Source organism: Astatotilapia calliptera, chromosome 1, assembly GCF_900246225.1.
Source record: "Astatotilapia calliptera chromosome 1, fAstCal1.2, whole genome shotgun sequence".
In the NCBI taxonomy this organism is placed as follows: domain Eukaryota; kingdom Metazoa; phylum Chordata; class Actinopteri; order Cichliformes; family Cichlidae; genus Astatotilapia; species Astatotilapia calliptera.
Window position 1 is genome coordinate 1,674,842 of NC_039302.1, and position 19,016 is coordinate 1,693,857.

General features: G+C 45.3%; 1 protein-coding gene across 8 annotated transcripts in view; it reads right to left on the reverse strand.

Moving 5' to 3' along the window:
• herc1 (HECT and RLD domain containing E3 ubiquitin protein ligase family member 1) overlaps positions 1–19,016 on the reverse strand; it is a 97,509-nt gene that overhangs the window by 62,782 nt on the left and 15,711 nt on the right. For all 8 annotated transcript variants that reach the window (XM_026187799.1, XM_026187955.1, XM_026188029.1 and 5 more), the window contains exons 12-21: positions 16,277–16,442; positions 16,012–16,137; positions 15,340–15,561; positions 14,752–14,904; positions 7,743–7,875; positions 7,384–7,575; positions 5,036–5,260; positions 3,603–3,776; positions 3,385–3,499; positions 3,168–3,288 (exon numbers count right to left, since the gene is read on the reverse strand). In XM_026187799.1, coding sequence (XP_026043584.1) covers positions 3,168–3,288; positions 3,385–3,499; positions 3,603–3,776; positions 5,036–5,260; positions 7,384–7,575; positions 7,743–7,875; positions 14,752–14,904; positions 15,340–15,561; positions 16,012–16,137; positions 16,277–16,442 — 1,627 coding nt within the window. The remainder of the gene's footprint in view (positions 1–3,167; positions 3,289–3,384; positions 3,500–3,602; positions 3,777–5,035; positions 5,261–7,383; positions 7,576–7,742; positions 7,876–14,751; positions 14,905–15,339; positions 15,562–16,011; positions 16,138–16,276; positions 16,443–19,016) is intronic.

Below are 19,016 nucleotides of genomic sequence, written 5' to 3' on the forward strand. Positions count from 1 at the left end.
TTAAATAAATGTTCTTAATTCCAAACCAGTCCCTTGTTTTTTTGTTAAATTATAGGACTAAAGCTGTTACCTGTAAATTTAAATCATGTTTTTTATTAAGTACTCAGTATCGGTATCGGCAAGTACTGAAATGCAAGTACTCGTACTCGTTTTCCGAAAAAAGTGGTATCGGTGCATCCCTACTGAAGATGTTTCACTCTCATCTGAGAAGCTTCTTCAGTTCTAAGGTCAAATGGTGGAGAGTCCCAGATTTAAACCCAGTGGGAGTTTCCCTCCAAAGAGGGACAAAGGAACCCCTGATAATACTCTACCTAATCACATGAGCCAAGGTGTGAAAATGGGTGTGGGTCACAATCAGCCAAGGTTTTGGGTGAGCTCATTGTGAAACCTGTACAGCATACACTACATTGTTAAGTTTGTGTTTTGGCGTTTTGTCTTTCGGGTGAACCAGTTTCTGTCTGAGTGTGTTGCTGGGTCTGAAATGCACTGGGATGTCATGCTTGGAGAAAACTCTCCTGAGTTTCTCTGATACACCGGCTACATAGGGGATGACAATGTTGTTGCGTCTGTCCTTCTTATCCTCCCTCGCTGGTGTCTGGTCTTCTTTTCTGTGCCTCTTTGCTGACTTTAAGAACGCCCATTTAGGATAGCCGCACGTTTTGAGTGCTTCCTTTACATGTGTGTGTTCCTTCTTTTTCCCTTCAGGCTTAGAGGGAACATGTTCTGCCCGGTGGTGTAGGGTCCTGATTACTCCAAGTTTGTGTTCCAGAGGGTGATGGGAGTCAAAGAGGAGGTACTGGTCCGTGTGTGGGGGCTTCCGGTAAACTTCGATGTTGAGTTTGCCGTTCTCTTCAATGTGCACGGCGCAGTCCAGGAACGGCAGACAGTCGTCCTTTGTGTCTTCCCTGGTGAACTTGATGTTTTTATCCACAGCGTTAATGTGCGCAGTGAAGGATTCCACCCAGGTGTCGTCTACATATCTGTACCAGTGGCTGGGTACTCTTCCTTTGAAAGAGCCAAGAGCCTTCCTTTCCACTTCCTCCATGTAAAGGTTGGCTACAATAGGTGACACGGGGGAGCCCATGGCACAGCCATGTTTTTGGCTGTAGAAACCTTCGTTGTACTTGAAATATGTAGTGGTGAGGCAGAGGTCTAACAGTGTGCAGATCTGATCAGGTGTGAAGTTGGTCCTGTCCTCCAAGGAGCTGTCTTCTTGTAGTCGTTTTCTGACAGTCTCCACGGCCTCCGTGGTGGGTATGCAAGTGAAGAGAGAGACTACATCAAAGGACACCATGGTTTCATCTGGATCCAGGGTAAGTTTCTGGACCTTGTCAGTGAAGTTGTGTGGGGTGTTCCCCACAAGAGGTGCTAGGACGGTAGCAAGATGTTTCGAGATATTGTAAGTGGCTGAGTTTATGCTACTGACTATGGGTCTGAGTGGGACACCTTCTTTGTGGAGCTTAGGAAGTCCATAAATGCAGGGTAAAGGCGGTGATATGTAAGGCGGTCAAAGGTTTGTCCTTTTCAAGCTCTTGAAGGAAAGCGATAACTTTCTTTTTGTAGCTGCTTGTGGGGTCTCGCTTTAATGCTTTGTAGGTATTGTTGTCACTGAGGAGAGTAGTGATCTTTGTGTGGTAATCTGTAGTGTTTAGGACCACGGTGCATCTTCCCTTATCAGCTGGTAATATAGTGATGTTGTGGTCTTTGCTCTGGGAAGCGACGGCCTTCTTTTCTTGTATTGTGAGGTTGGACGGAGGGACTTTGGCAGTGGAGAGGGTGGCTGAGACTTTCATCCTGATTTGCTCTGCTTCTGTTTGTGATAATTTGTTCATCCGTACGGCGGTTTCTGTGGCTGTGATGAGGTCCACTATGGGCAACTGTTGCGAAGAAATGGCAAAATTGAGTCCTTTGGCTAATACTCTCTTTTCAGGTTCAGTGAGATTCCGGTCTGAAAAGTTCTTCACCCATTTTTCCTGACTTCCTCAGGTGTGTGTTCTTCTCTGAGTTGTGTAGATTCAGACTGACGAGTGTGTGTTTTTGAAAGCAAGTTGTGGAATTTCCTGCGTTGTCTTTCTTTTTCTTTAGAGTGTTGGGACCGCTGAGCCTTGTCCACAAACTTGTAAACCTCTTCTAAGATTGGAGACGGTAGAAGGGTTTTCATTTCCTGCAGTCTAGCTAATCTTGCTCTAATCTTGCTAATCAGCTATAGTGAAATGGACCTGTCTTATCCTTTCACTTAGAAGCTGATTTTGTGCTCTCCGTAGAATCAACTCTGTATCCCCTGACAGTGGATCCAAGGCGCAAACTCTTAGGAACAACCTTGTTCTGTCTGCATCTTCGTTAAAACGAAGATGGTTCCTATAATCCACTAGTTTCCTTGATTCCTTTTCATACTCCCGCACCAAGTGAAGGGTGTTCCTCCCCAAATGTACGCCGATGGTGTGCGTCCTGCTCGGAGTCGCCATTACCATTAATGGAGGTCCTGTTTGAGCTCACATTGGCACGGACCTCGTCGGGCCATTTCAACGGAGTACACAGGGATATCACTTTGTATTAGTTTTGGTGGCTTATGCAATACGATATCCTGAAGCAGTGCCTCTGCGCACCATTTCTGCAACGAGTGTGGTGCAGGCACGAGTCTGCAGATACTGACTGACCAGGGCATCACAAGAGAGAGATGAGATAGGGCCAGAGGTACCTAATTCCCACATTCCAGCCTCCTTCCATTGTAATAACCATCTCACACAGGCGCAGAGAGTGGACGTGCTGCATTGGAACAGCGTTTTGCAGATGTGTTCTCCCACCCTCAGCCGTGCCAATCTCATAAAGCACAAAGGGAGGAAGCTGTAAAGCTGATTGTGCTAAAAAACAGCTGTTCATTTTGCAACGTTGTGTTTATGGTATCAATCACACACTTGATCTCAGTCCAACAAAAGATACTTTTCAGTTACTAAAGACAAAAGTTAGGGCAGAGAGACCCATCACCCATGTATTAAAATCAACCCTTATATTTGAAATTATGTTGGTTTGTTCCTAAACAGTTTGTGCTACACTTTTTTGACCCCTTAAATTAAAGGTGAAAGTCTGTTGTTGAATCACACATTGATTTATTTAAATAGTGGTGTGCAGAGGCAAAACTAAAAAAAAAAGAAGCTTTGTTTACTTACCCTCCTCTCACGAGAAGAAGATCGTGTCTGGATGAAGTCCATGTTCTTACAGGCTAGTAAGCGGTTTCGTACCTTAAAAACACACCGATAGACTTCTGCCAGGGACTTAGATGGTTGATACCTGATAGGAAAATATTTCCTTTAGACAGGTACTGTGGGACAGTATGGAAATGCTTCATGTATTTCATATATTAAAAGGTGTATTTTGTTTTACTACCTGCCCTCTCCACAGGCTTGGCCGAGCAGCCCTGTGTGCTTCAGTAAGGCTGCCAACACAAACCTGGACACAGTGTCTAATAGGGTCTCATTACTGAGAGATGCATTGTCCCAGTCTGCAACAAAATCCACAGTGCAGTCAGTGAATGTATATACCTGTAAAGCTAATTGCATTAAAGAAATGGTAGGATTCTGTATATACTCAAAAAAGATGCAAACCTTTGCCAATAGCGTACTCATGCATGTTGATCCAAAGGCTGTTGGCAGGTTCTTTAGAGGAACCCAGAGCCAAATCCACCAAGACACTCAAGTCAGGATGCAGTGTGCAGTCGAAGGGTTTCTGCTCCTCATTACCAGACAGTGCAGCCTCCAATAATGAGCTGATGCAGGTGTCTGAAGGACAAGCAAACAATTATCTTCACAAGTCACAGAAGAAGCAATAAATGAACTCAACTGGACAAGAGCCCTAGGATTCTGATCAGTCAGAAGTAATGTCCTGCTCTAAGTTACATTCTACTACTAATCTACTCATGTTGCTACTACTGTCCGATACCGATACCGATATCATAAATTTGGATATCTGCCGATACCGATATCATCAATTTGGATATCTGCCGATACCGATATGAATCCGATATAGTGTTTTTTAATCAATAAAACTGTTTTTTTAATATATCTTGCTGCATTTTGTATAAGTTCATACTCAAGTTTAAATAAACAACAACACTAAAGCTATTCTGTTATACCTGTATGTAAAAAATACAACAAAATATTTCATAGTTCAGCAATACTGATCAATCTAATAAACTTAGACCTGCACCATCCTCCCTATTCTGGTATTTTAAAGAGTACTTAGCATAAATATTAAGCAACCTAACTAATAGGGTTCCAACTCCCAGCAACAACAAAAATAAATAAATAAAAAATAGTAACCACCCCTCACGCTCCACCTCATGATGCTTAATCGACGTAACCAACCTTAATTTGATGCAGTGTGGAAAAAAAATGCACAGAAATCAATTATTTTTCAAGAAATATTAAATAGATTCAACATCTTTCTTCCACAGAACTGCAGACTGCACAGATGGTACCTTCCCAAAGGAAAAAGTACTATAGCTTACTAGGGTATATTAGACTTAACAGTTACTATATACAGTAATTGACTTCTATTCATTTTACACAAGATTAAAACTTTGGGTGTAAGACTCAGATAATTATTTATTAAAAGCTCGACATTTTAAATGAGAATAAGAAAGAAAAGTATGTCTTTGTGCCCCCTTTTCCCTGTTCATGCCCTATCGGCCCCCCTGGCTAAACTTTGCTAGCTCCGCCCCTGCACAGTTACCAGCGTCAGCTACGTAGAAAAAGATCCTCGAGTAGAAAGTAATATTAAATAAATTCTAACAACAGCTGATTAAGCTTAAACGTGCTGCTGTTGTTCAGCCGCTGGTTTCCTCTTTCTGGTGCAAAGTGGGCCAAAAACAAAGAAGAGAAAAGCCGATCAGCTGATGATTGATCAGTTTCATGATTGAAGTAGCAGCAGGAGAGAGAGAGAGAGAGAGAGAGAGAGGCCGTCGCTCCATATATCGGTTGTTAAGCTTATCGTGTTAACTAGTTGCTACTGGTTGTGTATGTGGGCGTCCGTCCTGTACCTAGCTGGGGGATGTCCATCTCCAAGCCATTGCTAAATAGCGGTGTTTTGAGCCAGTAAACAGTATCTTGTTCCTCCAGTGAGGTGGGAGCTCCCTGCAGCATCCCACCAAGGCAGCGCCCAACTAGCAGGGCGACTGTCCTCTCCAGGTCCACAAGCCACACCCAAGAAAGTGCGGGCTGCGGCAGGGTCATTCCTGAGGCTGGCTCAGCAAAGTCTGAGGTACCTGGAAAAAGACAAATACGTTCTCCAATTTAGTACTCCACCAGACGTCAAGATGGCCCCAACTGCAGGGTGTTGAAACATATCACCTTTCATTATAAATAACACGATATGATTTTCATTTTCTCATATCAGACATCAGTGTTACATATTAATGTTAAGGCCAAAAATGAGTCTTGCGAAGTCGCATCTATTCAGCATCTCACACGAACATCTAGCCTAGAGGTCGGCGACCTGCAGCTTGCAAGCCAGGGGTTAGGATTAAGGTTACCCCGAACTAGGGCTGGGCCATATTATACCGTTCACGGTAAAACCGGTATAATGTTAGGCAACGATAGGAAAATGAAATATCGCGATAGAATGGGAGTAAAACGCGCATGTGCAGTGCCTTTGTTTTCATACGCACATGGCCGATTGTTGAGTGAAACAGATGATCCAGAATTGGTTTGTAAAAATGGTGCAACTTCAGTGATGTGGAACTGGTTTGGTGTTTGTCCGTCAGATACACAACAAAGCACATTTTTTTGCAGAACATGCAAGCGGCCGTTGTTATTGTCGTATTTGTCGGACTAAGATGCTCTTAAATCTGGGAGTAATCTGGGTCCTAAACTCCGTATGCTTCAGGTCAAACAACACTGCAGCATCACTTAGAGTTAAAAACTGTCTAAATTCTTTCATCTTTAATAAAACGATCAGCATTGCTGCTTTACCAGGTGTAACTATAAAGTTTAACTTCCAGGCATCCATGAAAACAAAAGTTATTACATTTAACGGAGTTAGAAGTTAGCAGGAAGCTAGCGGAAGTTAGCTCGCTAGTTTCGCTAGTTACCTAAGCATGATATAGCATGTTCTGACAGAGATTTCTGAAAAAAATCAAACGTACACCTCTGCTATCACTTCCAACATAAATGAAGACAGGAAACTAAACAGCAGTGACGTTTGTAGGGTTACTGAAGTTGGGCTAGCTGGTATATAATGATGTGCTACGTGATCGCTAGCGACACAGCTATGTTAGCATAACATAAACAGTGAAGCTGGAGGACGAACACTAACACTTTTCCACTTATAAAAGTTAACGTGAAGGTTCTTCATGGTTAGAGACAAATGCAATCGCATGGCAGGATGCTGTAAACGGACCAAACGTCAGTCAGGAGAACAACTGAGATAATCCATGCACAATACAAGGTTAGTCATTAATATACTGCAACAACATGGGAATAGAGCAGCTGCCAGAGAATTCAACATTAATGAATCAATGGTACAGAAGTGGAGGAAGCAAGAAGAATGAGTTTAATAAAGTTTGATTTATCTGACTGCTTTGTTTCGCTTAATGTGCCTTATAATCCCGTGCACCTTATGGTCCGAAAAATACGTACTGCACACTGCAGTTTAATGTTGCAAAGCACCTCTTTTTAACTTCAGTGGATATTATACATGGTTATGCTCAGGACATGTCAGCCCATTTCTACTGGAAATGCCTTTTGGTTAAACTTTCAGCAAGCAATTTGCATTTGTACTGTTACATTTTTATAAAGCTTTAATGTACATAAAAACCAGCTTCTTGTTTAAGTGAATATAAATGGAAGGTTGTCTTTTTGCGCTAGTAATGTTGTGGAGTTGTATTTTGTCTCGCATCAATTATATCGTCGGTTATATCGTTATCGCAAATTTTCAAATATATATCGTGATAAATATTTTTGGCCATATCGCCCTGCTCTACCCCGAACCCTATTATACTATATGTACCTCTGTCCCCGTCACCTGCATGTGCTGCTCTTCTTCTCCCACTGCTTGGTAGGAGCAGCTATGACTCTTGATGTTGAAAGTTGCCGACACCTGAACCGGCAAATTAATCCTCCAATTCTAGTGTATGTTTATGCCAAATTAAAAAAAAATCATCAAGCTCTTAAAGAGAAAAAACTTAACGACAGAATATGTGTACACGTAATGCCTGCACACATGGCTTTTTGTAATTACACTGCTGGCTTAGCTGACAAGGGCTCATAATTTAACATCTCCAGCAGAAATGATCACATCATGTGTCTGTACATGCATTTACCTCATCCCAGGATATTTTGTAACTTTTTTTTTCAAATTTTGACCAAGTTAACCTTGCTCTGAGCTCACCCTGAAGAGGCCACTGCAGCTCCTGGTCCTCCAGAGGAGAGGCAGCAGGCAACAGTCTGTTCAAACAATCCAGAGGAGGCAGCAGTTCCAGCAGTTGGCTCAACAGCGGCCTTGCCACCGACACCGGAAGCAGCAGTAAGGCGTTGATTATCTGACACAGCATGCTACCTGCTGCTGACACGTAGATCACATCTGCAGATTACATGGTCATAGTTTTATGACAATGATATAAAACAAAAGAAAGTATCTTCAATGCTAAATGAAAAGAACTTGAACTATCGGAGCAGAATGAGATAACAAGGAAGTGAAAACAGGCCTTTATAGCCAGATTACAACACAGGTCACTTGATTTCATTCACCTTGTAGCTTCTCCCGTATGCTGCCATTCCAGGAGCTCTCCTTTATCAGCGCTGCAGAGCGGGAGTAGATATCTGTGGCATGTGGCAAGAGCAGCTGCAGATGTTTGTGGAGCAATGACACACTGCTGGAGTTCTGCAAATAAACAGGGTGACAAAAAGTTTTTATATACTATGGTCATTTTCTTTTATTTGGTTTCTTTTATTCACTAAAAAAGTGACAGACAGACAGATTTTTACCAACATCACAGGGCTGAAATAAATGGCCTGTATTTGTATAGCGCTTTACTAGTCCCTAAGGACCCCAAAGCGCTTTACACAACCAGTCATCCACCCATTCACACACTGGTGATGGCAAGCTACATTGTAGCCACAGCCACCCTGGGGCGCACTGACAGAGGCGATCTATCTACAACATAGCACACCACATTATTAAGACACCACTGAAAAGAAGCATCAGTGAAATTATTCATCAGTAAATAAAACAGACATTTAGCTTTAACTCTATATTTAACCAGCAAAATGAAAGTTGTATCAACCCACTGCCACTGGAGACCAAGCCACTCCACAGTTTTCAAAGACACAATAAACAGCGTTTCAAGGCAGTTAAATTCAAGAAACATATGAAAACTAGTTTTTATTTCTTGACAAAAGGGACATAATTCACTTGCATCTTTTTTAACCTTGGACACAAAACTACTGACAGCAATGGCACCGTGCAAAACCCTCCCCTGTAGGTCACCTGACCTCTTATTGAGTGGGGGTTAATAAAAGACTCTCCATATAGGTTTCTGACATTCCTCAACTTTTAACTTGTCTCTCCAGACAGCATCGGTCCTTCCACTGAAGTGCCTTTTATTTAACCCTTGAACTGACATTTTATATAACAGTTTTCCACTCAGCATGTGAAAAGTCACGAGTCTTTCCGATTCATAAGCGAGGGTCCCGTCAAGAATGTAAAATCAATACTCAATTCCATTCCTCAAAAAGGATCTCTTTCATCGGAAATCTCTAATCCACGACTAGAATCTAACAGCATCTCCTTTTCAACTAAAGTTAAACATTTAAGCCAAAAGTCTAGAATACTCCTCATAATGTGGCTTGACTTGAACCAATGAAAGTTGTTGCTGTTTCTGTGTTCTGAAGGTCTGGTCCATAATTTGTCTCAGTTTGAGAGCCTTTGTCTCAAGCAGTCTTTTCAAAAAAGCAAGTCCAGTTCCATCACGTGCATCCGGCCAAGCCCCCAAAAACAACGGTTCCTCTAGAAGCCAAAACAATGAGGAAGCTGGTTCCAGTCTTTTCCAACAGAAAAGGGTCCAAGCTTTAAAAAGGCCTTTATAAAACATAGGAATTTCATAACAAAATATTAAATTACAGTTTAGTAAAAACACGGAAGCATCCATTCCTAACTCTCCTTTTCCTCTTAAAATAACGCTAGTTACTGGTTCCCAGAAAACATCTTCCCTTCCCATCAAGTGTTTCTGAATAAACTGCAGTCTGAAAGCTGCAGCTCTGCTCTCTAGGTGAGCTCGTCCCTGTCCACCTTCTTCTTTGGGCAAAAAGCACAGCCCGGTGTATCCAATGTCGATTATGCAAAAAAAACTTGATCATCAAGGATTAAAGTTTACGCGCACGGGTGCAGCGGCTCTTAGCTCTCCAGTTTGGTGCTCGTTTTTACTTTTAATGTGGATATTTTTGAATGTTTGCAACGCCGCCATCTCTTACAGTCGCCAGAACCTAATTGACCTAGGTTTTAAATATAGTTTGTCTGTTTCTGGCGACTATCAGCGAACACACAACATCCTGGAGGAGATAGCGAGACCGCCAGGGTCACCGTGGATGGTCTGCCCGCCCAGCAAGCGTAGAAGGCGACGGAGGGAAAGAAAGCGGAAGAGGGGATGCCGGTCGGGCTCAGACGCTAGGCTACGCAAACATCCACACCGGCCAGCACTTCCGAGCCTATCGGGCAGGGCTGCGTATAGGGCGGCCAGGGCAGACCTGAGTAGAGGCATCAGGAAAGCTAAGGCTGCCTATAGGAGGAGGATTGAAGATCACTTTGCTGACAACGACCCCAGAAAAATGTGGCAGGGGATCAATCACATTACCAACTACAGAAGCAATAACCAGGCGACATCTAGGACTGATGCCTCACTGGCTGAGGATCTAAACCGTTTCTTCGCCCGCTTTGAGACGACCAGGCCCTCAGCTGCCACACCACTTCCACCCGCCCCCAGCACTGGCACACTAACACTTAGGGAGCACCAAGTGAGGTGTGTTCTAAGGTCAGTGAATCCCAGGAAGGCGGCAGGTCCTGATGGAATACATGGAAAGGTTCTCAGAGCATGTGCTGACGAACTGACCGGAGTCTTCACTAAAATCTTCAACCTTTCCTTGTCATCAAACACCGTCCCGCCCTGCCTCAAAACCTCCACCATCATCCCCATCGCCAAGAAGACAGCTGTGGCCAGCCCAAATGACTACAGGCCTGTTGCACTTACGCCTGTAGTGATGAAGTGCTTTGAGAAACTGGTCTGTCAGCACATCAGGGCCGGTCTGCCTCCCACTCTGGACCCCCACCAATTTGCCTACAGGACAAATCGATCCACCGAGGACGCTATCACCATAGCGCTCCACACTGCGCTGAGTCACCTGGAGCACCGAGGAAGCTATGTGAGAATGCTCTTCCTGGACTTCAGCTCAGCATTCAATCATATCATCCCGGAGATCCTGGTCCAGAAACTGTCTCACCTGGGACTCTCCACCCCCATCTGCCTCTGGATCAAGAACTTCCTGACAAATAGACCACAGTCTGTCAGACTCGGCCCCCACCGGTCCAGCACCATCACACTCAGCACCGGGTCTCCACAAGGATGTGTTTTGAGTCCCCTCTTATCAACAATAGACCTGTCTGGCACGCAGTATGTTTGTGTTTGGTGGACAACCAGGGCCCTATTTCAGGAAGCCGGTTTAGTGCAAACTCTGAGTAAGTATACCCTGAGTTAACGAAAACTCTGGGTTTTCGGTTTCACAAAGCGAGTTTAGATTAATTCTGAGTGAGTTACTATGACGACACACTCCGTGAAGCTAACCTGCCCCCTAGCAGGTTTACTTCAACTAACCCCGACTTTCTCCGCCTCTTTGTCGGAAACCTGACTGTAGGAAGTGTCAGACATGGCGTGCTCCTTCCTTGAAGAGCCAGTAGATGTTGAAGCCCAAATTCTCCGCAGAGCTCTCCGCCGGGAAAGTGATCAGAGCGCGTTTGGACATTTTATAATTTCCTGATGATTTCCTGTGTGAACGTTACCGTTTTTCAGCACAATCTATAATTTATTTGAATAACATCCTCAGGCCTAATATTGCTCATGTGACACATCGCGGACATTCTCTCAGTTCATTACATATTATTTGTATCGCACTTCGGTTTTTTGCAAACGGGAGCTTTCTGTATAATATTGGTGACGCTGAGCACGTTTCCAAGGCTACCGTCTGTCGGGCAGTCAGGTTGTTACAGTTGCACTGAAACGTCTCCTGTACTGGTTTGTGGTGTTCCCCGGTCATAGACCCACAAGATTTATCAAAGAGGGATGCCACAAAATTGCAAGTATCAGCATGAACGAAACTTAATTCATGATGTGGTGATACTTGAACTACTACTTAAATTTTACATTTATGTTCACGGTTCCCAGGCGTGATTGGCTGTACAGATGGCACTCACATTCCAATCATTGCTCCTTCAGTAAATGAAGGAGACTATGTGAACAGGAAGTCTTTCCACAGCATTAATGTGCAGGTACATAGTTCCCTGTAGCATTTCAAACTAACAAATTATTTCATTATAGTAATGGATGCTAATTTGTGTTCTCTGCACTGTGAAGATCATATGTGATGCTGCCAACATTATCACAAATGTGGAAGCCAACTGCTCAGCCTCTGTGAGTGGTGGTGGTGGAGGACCCCCACCTGTTTTTCAGGCCTCCGCTTTTTTTTCTGTTGGCTATACGGGTCACATTTGAGCATACAGAGTAAGCAAATATGTACTTGTAATGTGCTCAGAAAATTTCAATAAGTGCTTACAGAGGGGAAATTAATGTAGCCTCTAACTGCAATTGATTTATATAGGACAAACAGACCAAGCACTATGGCTCATAATACAATTACACCTTACCTGTTTGGACTATATTTTTATATTTCATTTTTACTTGCTGCCAGGAACGTTTGGGGCCTGTTGGGTTGCACCTGCGCTCACGTCACATCACAAAATAAAATGTATAACATATAAAATAAAATAAAATAAAATAAAATAACGTGTTAAATGGGTGGAAATCCCTAGATCAATGTTTAAATTAACACTCACGCATTGACTCTGTCGGCTTTGTTTTGCCATGCATGCTCCCTTTCTTTTGCAGCTGAGGCTGTGTTACTTTTTTTCCGCAAAATTTGCACGTTATCGGCATATGCTGCCATCAGAATTTCGGCCTCAAGCGCTGTAAAATACATTGACCGCGCCTTCTTTCCCTCCGTCTCCATGGTGACTCGCTTAATCTGTGCTCCACTAATCAGGGCTTTATGTATCCTCGTGCGCGCGCTTAACTTGGGGTTAAAGCAACTCCGCGTTGACTGCACTAATTGTTATCAGCCTTTCTCAAACCGAATATTCCGAGTTGGACAGTTCGGGGTTACTCAACCCTGAGTATCGTTTTTCACTCTGAGTTTTCTAAACCGGCTTCCTGAAATAGGGCCCAGATCCATCACCTTCTTCAGTCTGTTTGCCAGCACTTTTGACAGTATTTCATAATCAGTGCACAATAAAGAGACAGGCCGCCCCTTCTTAATATCCTGGAAATCACCTTTCTTTGGTAACAGCGTTAGAACTGCTCTCCTGCAGCTCTGAGGTCTCTGAGCCTTCAGTGAAGCTCTCCTCAAAAACCTCCATGACATCGTCACAAAGGTCAGACCTTGCTCTGTCCTTTCTTTTTTCCAGAGAAAAGAAAACCTTCATAGGAGCATCCATCAGAGAAAGATTTTGAAATCTGCAACAAACCTGAGCCCCCTGTGCTCCAGAGCCCGGCAAGGCTTTTTTAGATTTGAGGTTCTCAAACCAAACTCGGTTTCCTGTAAAATTTGCAGACACCTCCAGCTCCACTATGTCAGTCTCCAGATCTCTCAGAGATTTGGCCGATGAGTAGGGATGGGTATCGAAAACCGGTTCTTGTTGAGAACCGGTTCCCACTGTTTCAATTCCTTGGAATCGTTTGCCACTTTTAAAAACAATTCCCTTATCAATTCCAGTCGCCCCGAATGACGTCATCACGTTGAGTAGCGTCTTTTACCCAGTAGGAAACATGGCGCCTGAGCGGCACAAACGCTCAAAAGTTTGGTTACACTTTATGAGAAAGGATGACAACAGGGCAACGTGCAATACTTGCAAAGTAGAGATTTCATCAAAGGGAGGAAACACTACGAATATGCAAAAGCATTTGCTCAAAAAACACGCGATTGCGTTCAACGAATGTCGTGTTTTTGATCCGCTCTGGACTAGCGAAGCTCAACCCACCAGCAGCGGTAGCGTTTCCACGTCCTCTCCCGTTAATACTGCAGGTAACTAATCAATTAGCATTGCATATTATGTTAGCGCGATTTACCTTATTACAAAACCTGCTATTACTGTGCATTGCATTTAGATAACCATGATGAGAGAGACAGAGTCTGGCTCAGATGCTGGCAGGTCTCGCTGCAGTCTACCGGTAGCGTCTCCTTTCAGGCCAGGATAGACGAATGTCACCGAGCAGTGTCTAAGTTTGTGGTCAAAGGCTTGCACCCATTTGCCACAGCAGATGCCCCCGATTTCACTTTGGTAAGTGAATGTGTTTAATTGTAGGCAGGACATTACTGGATATTCTTGTGTAATTGCTACAGAATAATTTATGTTAAACTTTGTTATTGCTACAGGAGAATATTTATTTTATTATTTTACATATACATTTTTTTTCCTGGGGACCCTGTGACACCCCATTGAAGAGCCGTAGGCTGTGGCTCTCTTAAGATCTCACTGTTGGGTTTGTAAGGCCATGTTACTCCTAAATTTCTATCTTGTTCAAAGAGAAGATATAAAACACAGTTCTAAGCTAATCGACCTTAGTGTTCTCCTTTTTAAAAAAAAAAAAAAGAATCGATAAGAGAATCGATAAGAGAATCGATAAGGAATCGAATCGTTAAACAGAATCGAAAATGGAATCGGAATCGTTAAAATCTTATCAATACCCATCCCTACCGATGAGACAATGACAGTACACTGCTGACAAAATTCGTTGATTTCAGTTTTGCCAAGAACCCACCAGTGACTTAAAGACATAAAATCATCTTTCCGATTTATTTGCTTTATTTGCGTTCTCCACACTGTCAACAAAGATGACCACAGCGCTGAGTTCACCCACTGCCAGACTACACTCCTCTACTGAGCAAGGACAACTAGGTATGATCTTAAAACCATGTTGTCTCATGAGTTTAGAGAAGTCCATTTTGGCGATTTTGCACACTCAAAAAAAGTCAGTAATGCTTAATTTAATCAATTCAGAAAAGTAAAGTTAGAAACAAGTCCTCGATCTCTCAGTCAGACTCATCACACGCTCCACCGCCACACTCCCAGCATGCAATGCAGAAGGAACGAAAGAAAGATGCGGGGTACCAAGCACATTTTACACCTCTCCTGTTCACTGATAGAGAATTCAGTTTGCTCTCAGACAAACAAAACCAACGTGCCTGAGAGTTTAAAGCCATTTTAATCCTCATTACAACAACCATGTATGATCTGAAATTAAAGTGCAATCGGAAATAAAAAACGTCTTCAAATAAAACACTGTGAGGCTATGAAATTGTGTTGTAATCCCCCATCCCGTCATCCTGCCATGTTTTGGTAGTGTGAAAACTATTTTCTAAGTCATTAAGCATCAAGAATCAAAACAAATGTGTTTACACACTCTAATTATTCTAAAAAAGAGGAGCGCAGCCGTACCTCAGTAAGAGAGTTGATGTGGCAATATGCTAGAAGTTGCTTCTGCAGCGAGCAGAGAAGTTGGTGCAGGTGAGCCGGCTGGCTGCTGTCAGAGGAGGATGTGCCCTGCTGCAGCTTATCACTGTTCTTCTCCAGCTCACCGAAAGCCTGATCCTGTACAGCACAAACATACAAACACAAACATCTGTGGGTTCAGTTCCATTTATTTAACACTAGTCTACAACTGTCAAAGTCAGCTTTATTTTCAAAACCATGTACATGTACAGATCATACACAGGAGTCTGATATCGCAGTGCTCCCACGCTCTGATAGAAATCTCATATACACAACAGTCTCAAGCCGACTGTTGTTGTGATTTGGTGCTGTATAAATAAAAATGAATTGAATTGAAAAAAAGTTATTTCATCCAAGTAGTTTCTAGTTTTGTTTTGTTCGTCTGGATGTCAGAGTTCCATTTGTGGCTTTGCGAGAGCAGAAAACAGAATGATGTGGATAATTGAGTCAGAAGACTCAAGAGGAAAAGTACAGCCAGAGGCAGTCTAACTAGCATTCAGTGTGCAGTGTGTTCATTTCTCGGTATTAACTTACAGTATAAAAGCCAAGGTTCCTGAGCAGCGTCTTCATGAGAATCTCGGCCAGGTGAGTGTCGGGGTGGCCTGTGGTGGTGCCGTAGGCAGGCTCTGGGAGAGCTGTAAAGGCAGGGCCAGATGAAAGTACCTCTGGGCCATCAGCAGGAGAGCTGTAACCCAGGAGTGAGGCCACGTGGGTGTGGTCCTGGAGGCTGGTCAGGATTATGTCGAGCTGCATCCTCTGTGACACAAAATACAAACATTCCTGAGCAATGCAGGCAACAGAGACATGAACCAATCAACAAATTCATCTTTCACACCTGAGTAAGTGAGAATATATGAGGGCAATGTAAATCGATGCCATTGCTGCCCACCACTAATTTCCCTTTTGGTCTTCTGTGACTCCCCTCTGAAATTATTACGCTATTTAACATAAAAGACAACATTACTAAGATAAGTTACCCATGTTTCAGAGTTTAGTGTGTGATTTCTTTCTGAATCCTGTCCACAGCTACGTCTATTCCTCAGCCTGCATGCTTGTATCTACATGGCACTGATGGATTTGTTCCTGATAATCATTAGATTTTATTTAAAAAAAAACAGGTTCTGTTCCTCTTCTTTACAGGCTGTTTAAAGCATCAAGCAACGAATCCTGCGCAGCTCCATCTACACAGTATGTAGCATCGGGTACCTGTCCTTTGGAGAGACTCTCCCATCTGTCCGGACCCTGAGGTAGCAGAGAGTGAAGAAGCTCCATCCTCTCCCTCAGTGGTGGCAGCAACATGGTTGCCCCCACAGACAGAGTCTCAATCACTGCCTGAAGGAAGAAAGTATTTTAAAGTCAGTTTTAGGTTTCATTCTGATCACCTCCCATAATCCTTCATGACTTATTTCTGTTATGAGTTCAGTCTGAATATTACTCTGTTGATAACAATTATCCGAAAAGCATCTTTTACCTCCTGAATCTCGTCTGGCACAGAGGAGTCCATCAGTCTGAAAAGGAGGTTCCTCAGTGGCCTGGCCTGCCGGCCCAAAATACTCGTTGCTACGCCCCCCGCCAGGGCCAGCGCCAGATGATTGGACAGAAGCCGAAGGCACAGCTTGAGGAAGTTGTGATGCTCCCTTCAAATAAATTTAAAAACATTTTTAATCCAGAACTTGGCAAGGTCTCCTCCTTGAATCGCTACCTTATCGTGGTGGAGGGGTTTGTGTGTCCCAGGGATCCCAGGGGCTATGTTGTCTGGGGGCTTTTGCCCCCTGGTAGGGTCTCCCATGGCAAATTGGTCCTGGGTGAGGGACCAGACAAAGAGCGATTCAGAAGACCCTTATGAAAAGAATATCGAGGGAACAGTTTACCCTGCCCGGGATAGGGTTACCGGGGCCCCGCCCTGGAGCCAGGCCCAGGGAGGGTGCCCGAGGGCGAGCGTCTGGTGGCCGGGCCTTAGTCCATGGGGCCCAGCCGGGCACAGCCTGAAGAGGAGACATGGGCCCATCCTCCCGCAGGCCCATAGGGGTCGGGTGCATTGTGTGCCGGGTGGCGGCCAGGAGCGGAGGCCCTGGCGAACTGACCCCGGGCTGCCAAGACTGGCAATAGGGACATGGAATGTCACTTCTCTGGTGGGGAAGGAACCTGAGTTAGTGCGTGAGGTTGAGAGGTACCGGCTAGATATAGTCGGGCTCGCCTCTACGCATGGCTTGGGCTCTGGAACCAGTCTCCTGGAGAGGGGCTGGACTCTGTCTCAGTCTGGAGTTGCCCCTGGTGAGAGGCGGCGGGCTGGGGTGGGTATGCTAATATCCCCTCGGCTTGCTGCCGGTACGTTGGGGTTTTTCCCGGTGGACGAGAGGGTTTGTTCCCTGCGCCTTAGGGTCGGGGAACGGGTCCTGACTGTCATCTGCGCTTATGCGCCGAGTGGCAGTTCGGAGTACCCAGCCTTCTTAGAGTCCCTGGGGGGGGTGCTGGAAGGTGCTCCACCTGGAGACTCTGTTGTCCTGCTGGGAGACTTCAATGCTCATGTGGGTAACGACAGCGAGACCTGGAAGGGCGTGATTGGGAGGAACGGCCTCCCTGATCTGAACCCGAGCGGTGCTTTGTTATTGGACTTCTGTGCTAATCACAGTTTGGCCATAACAAACACCCTGTTCGAACATAAGAGTGTCCATAAGTGCACGTGGCACCAAGACGCTCTAGGCCGTAGGTCGATGATCGATTTTGTAATCGTATCACCAGACCTGCGACCATATGTTCTGGACACTCGGGTAAAGAGAGGGGCTGAGCTGTCAACTGATCACCACCTGGTGGTTAGTTGGATCAGGTGGTGGGGGAGGACGCTGGACAGACCTGGTGCACCTAAACGCGTAGTGAGGGTGTGCTGGGAACGTCTAGCAGAGGCCCCAGTCCGGAGAGATCTTCAACACACACCTCCGGCAGAGCTTCAACAGCATTCCGAGGGAGACTGGGGACATTGAGTCCGAATGGACCATGTTCAGCGTCTCCATTGCCGAAGCTGCTGCATTGAGCTGCGGCCGCAAGGTGGTTGGTGCCTGCCGTGGTGGTAATCCCCGAACCAAATGGTGGACACCACAGGTGAAGGGAGCCACCAGGCTGAAGAAGGAGTCCTATCGGGCTTGGTTAGCCTGTGGGACTCCGGAGGCAGCCGACAGGTATCGACAGGCCAAGCGGAATGCGGCTCGGGCAGTGGCTGAAGCAAAAACTCGGGTGTGGGAGGAATTCGGAGAGGCCATGGAAAAAGACTTTCGGACTGCCTCAAAGAGATTCTGACGTTGTAGGGCTGTCCTGGTTGACACGCCTCTGCAATGTTGCGTGGAGATCAGGGGCAGTACCTGTGGACTGGCAGACCGAGGTGGTGGTCCCCATCTTTAAGAAGGGGGACCGGAGGGTGTGTTCCAACTACAGGGGGATCACACTCCTCAGCCTCCCTGGGAAAGTCTATGCCAGGGTGCTGGAAAGGAGAGTTCGTCCGCTAGTCGAACCTCGGATACAGGAGGAACAATGCAGTTTTCGTCCTGGTCGCGGAACACTGGACCAGCTCTTTATCCTCTCGAGGATACTTGAGGGTGCATAGGAGTTTGCCCAACCAGTCTACATGTGTTTTGTGGACTTGGAGAAGGCATTCGACCGTGTCCCTCGGGGTGTCCTGTGGGAGGTGTTGCGGGAGTATGGGGTGTCTGGCCCATTGCTACGGGCCATTCGATTCCTATACGACCGTTGCAAGAGCTTGGTTCGCATTGCCGGCAATAAGTCGGACTCGTTCCCGGTGGGTGATGGGCTCCGCCAGGGCTGCCCTTTGTCTTCGGTTCTGTTCATAATTTTTATGGACAGGATTTCTAGGCGCAGCCAAGTGGCGGAGGGCTTTCGCTTTGGTGGCCTCAGAATCTCATCTCTGATTTTTGCGGATGATGTGGTTCTGTTGGCTTCATCGGGTGAGGGCCTCCAGCTCGCACTGGAACGGTTCGCAGCCGAGTGTGAAGCAGCGGGAATGAGGATCAGCACCTCCAAATCTGAGGCCATGGTTCTCAGCCGGAAAAGGGTGGAGTGCCCACTCCGGGTCGGGGATGAGTTCCTGCCCCAAGTGGAGGAGTTCAAGTATCTCGGGGTCTTGTTCGCGAGTGATGGGAGAAGGGAGCCGGAGATCGACAGACGGATTGGGGCTGCAGCTGCAGTAATGCGGACGCTGC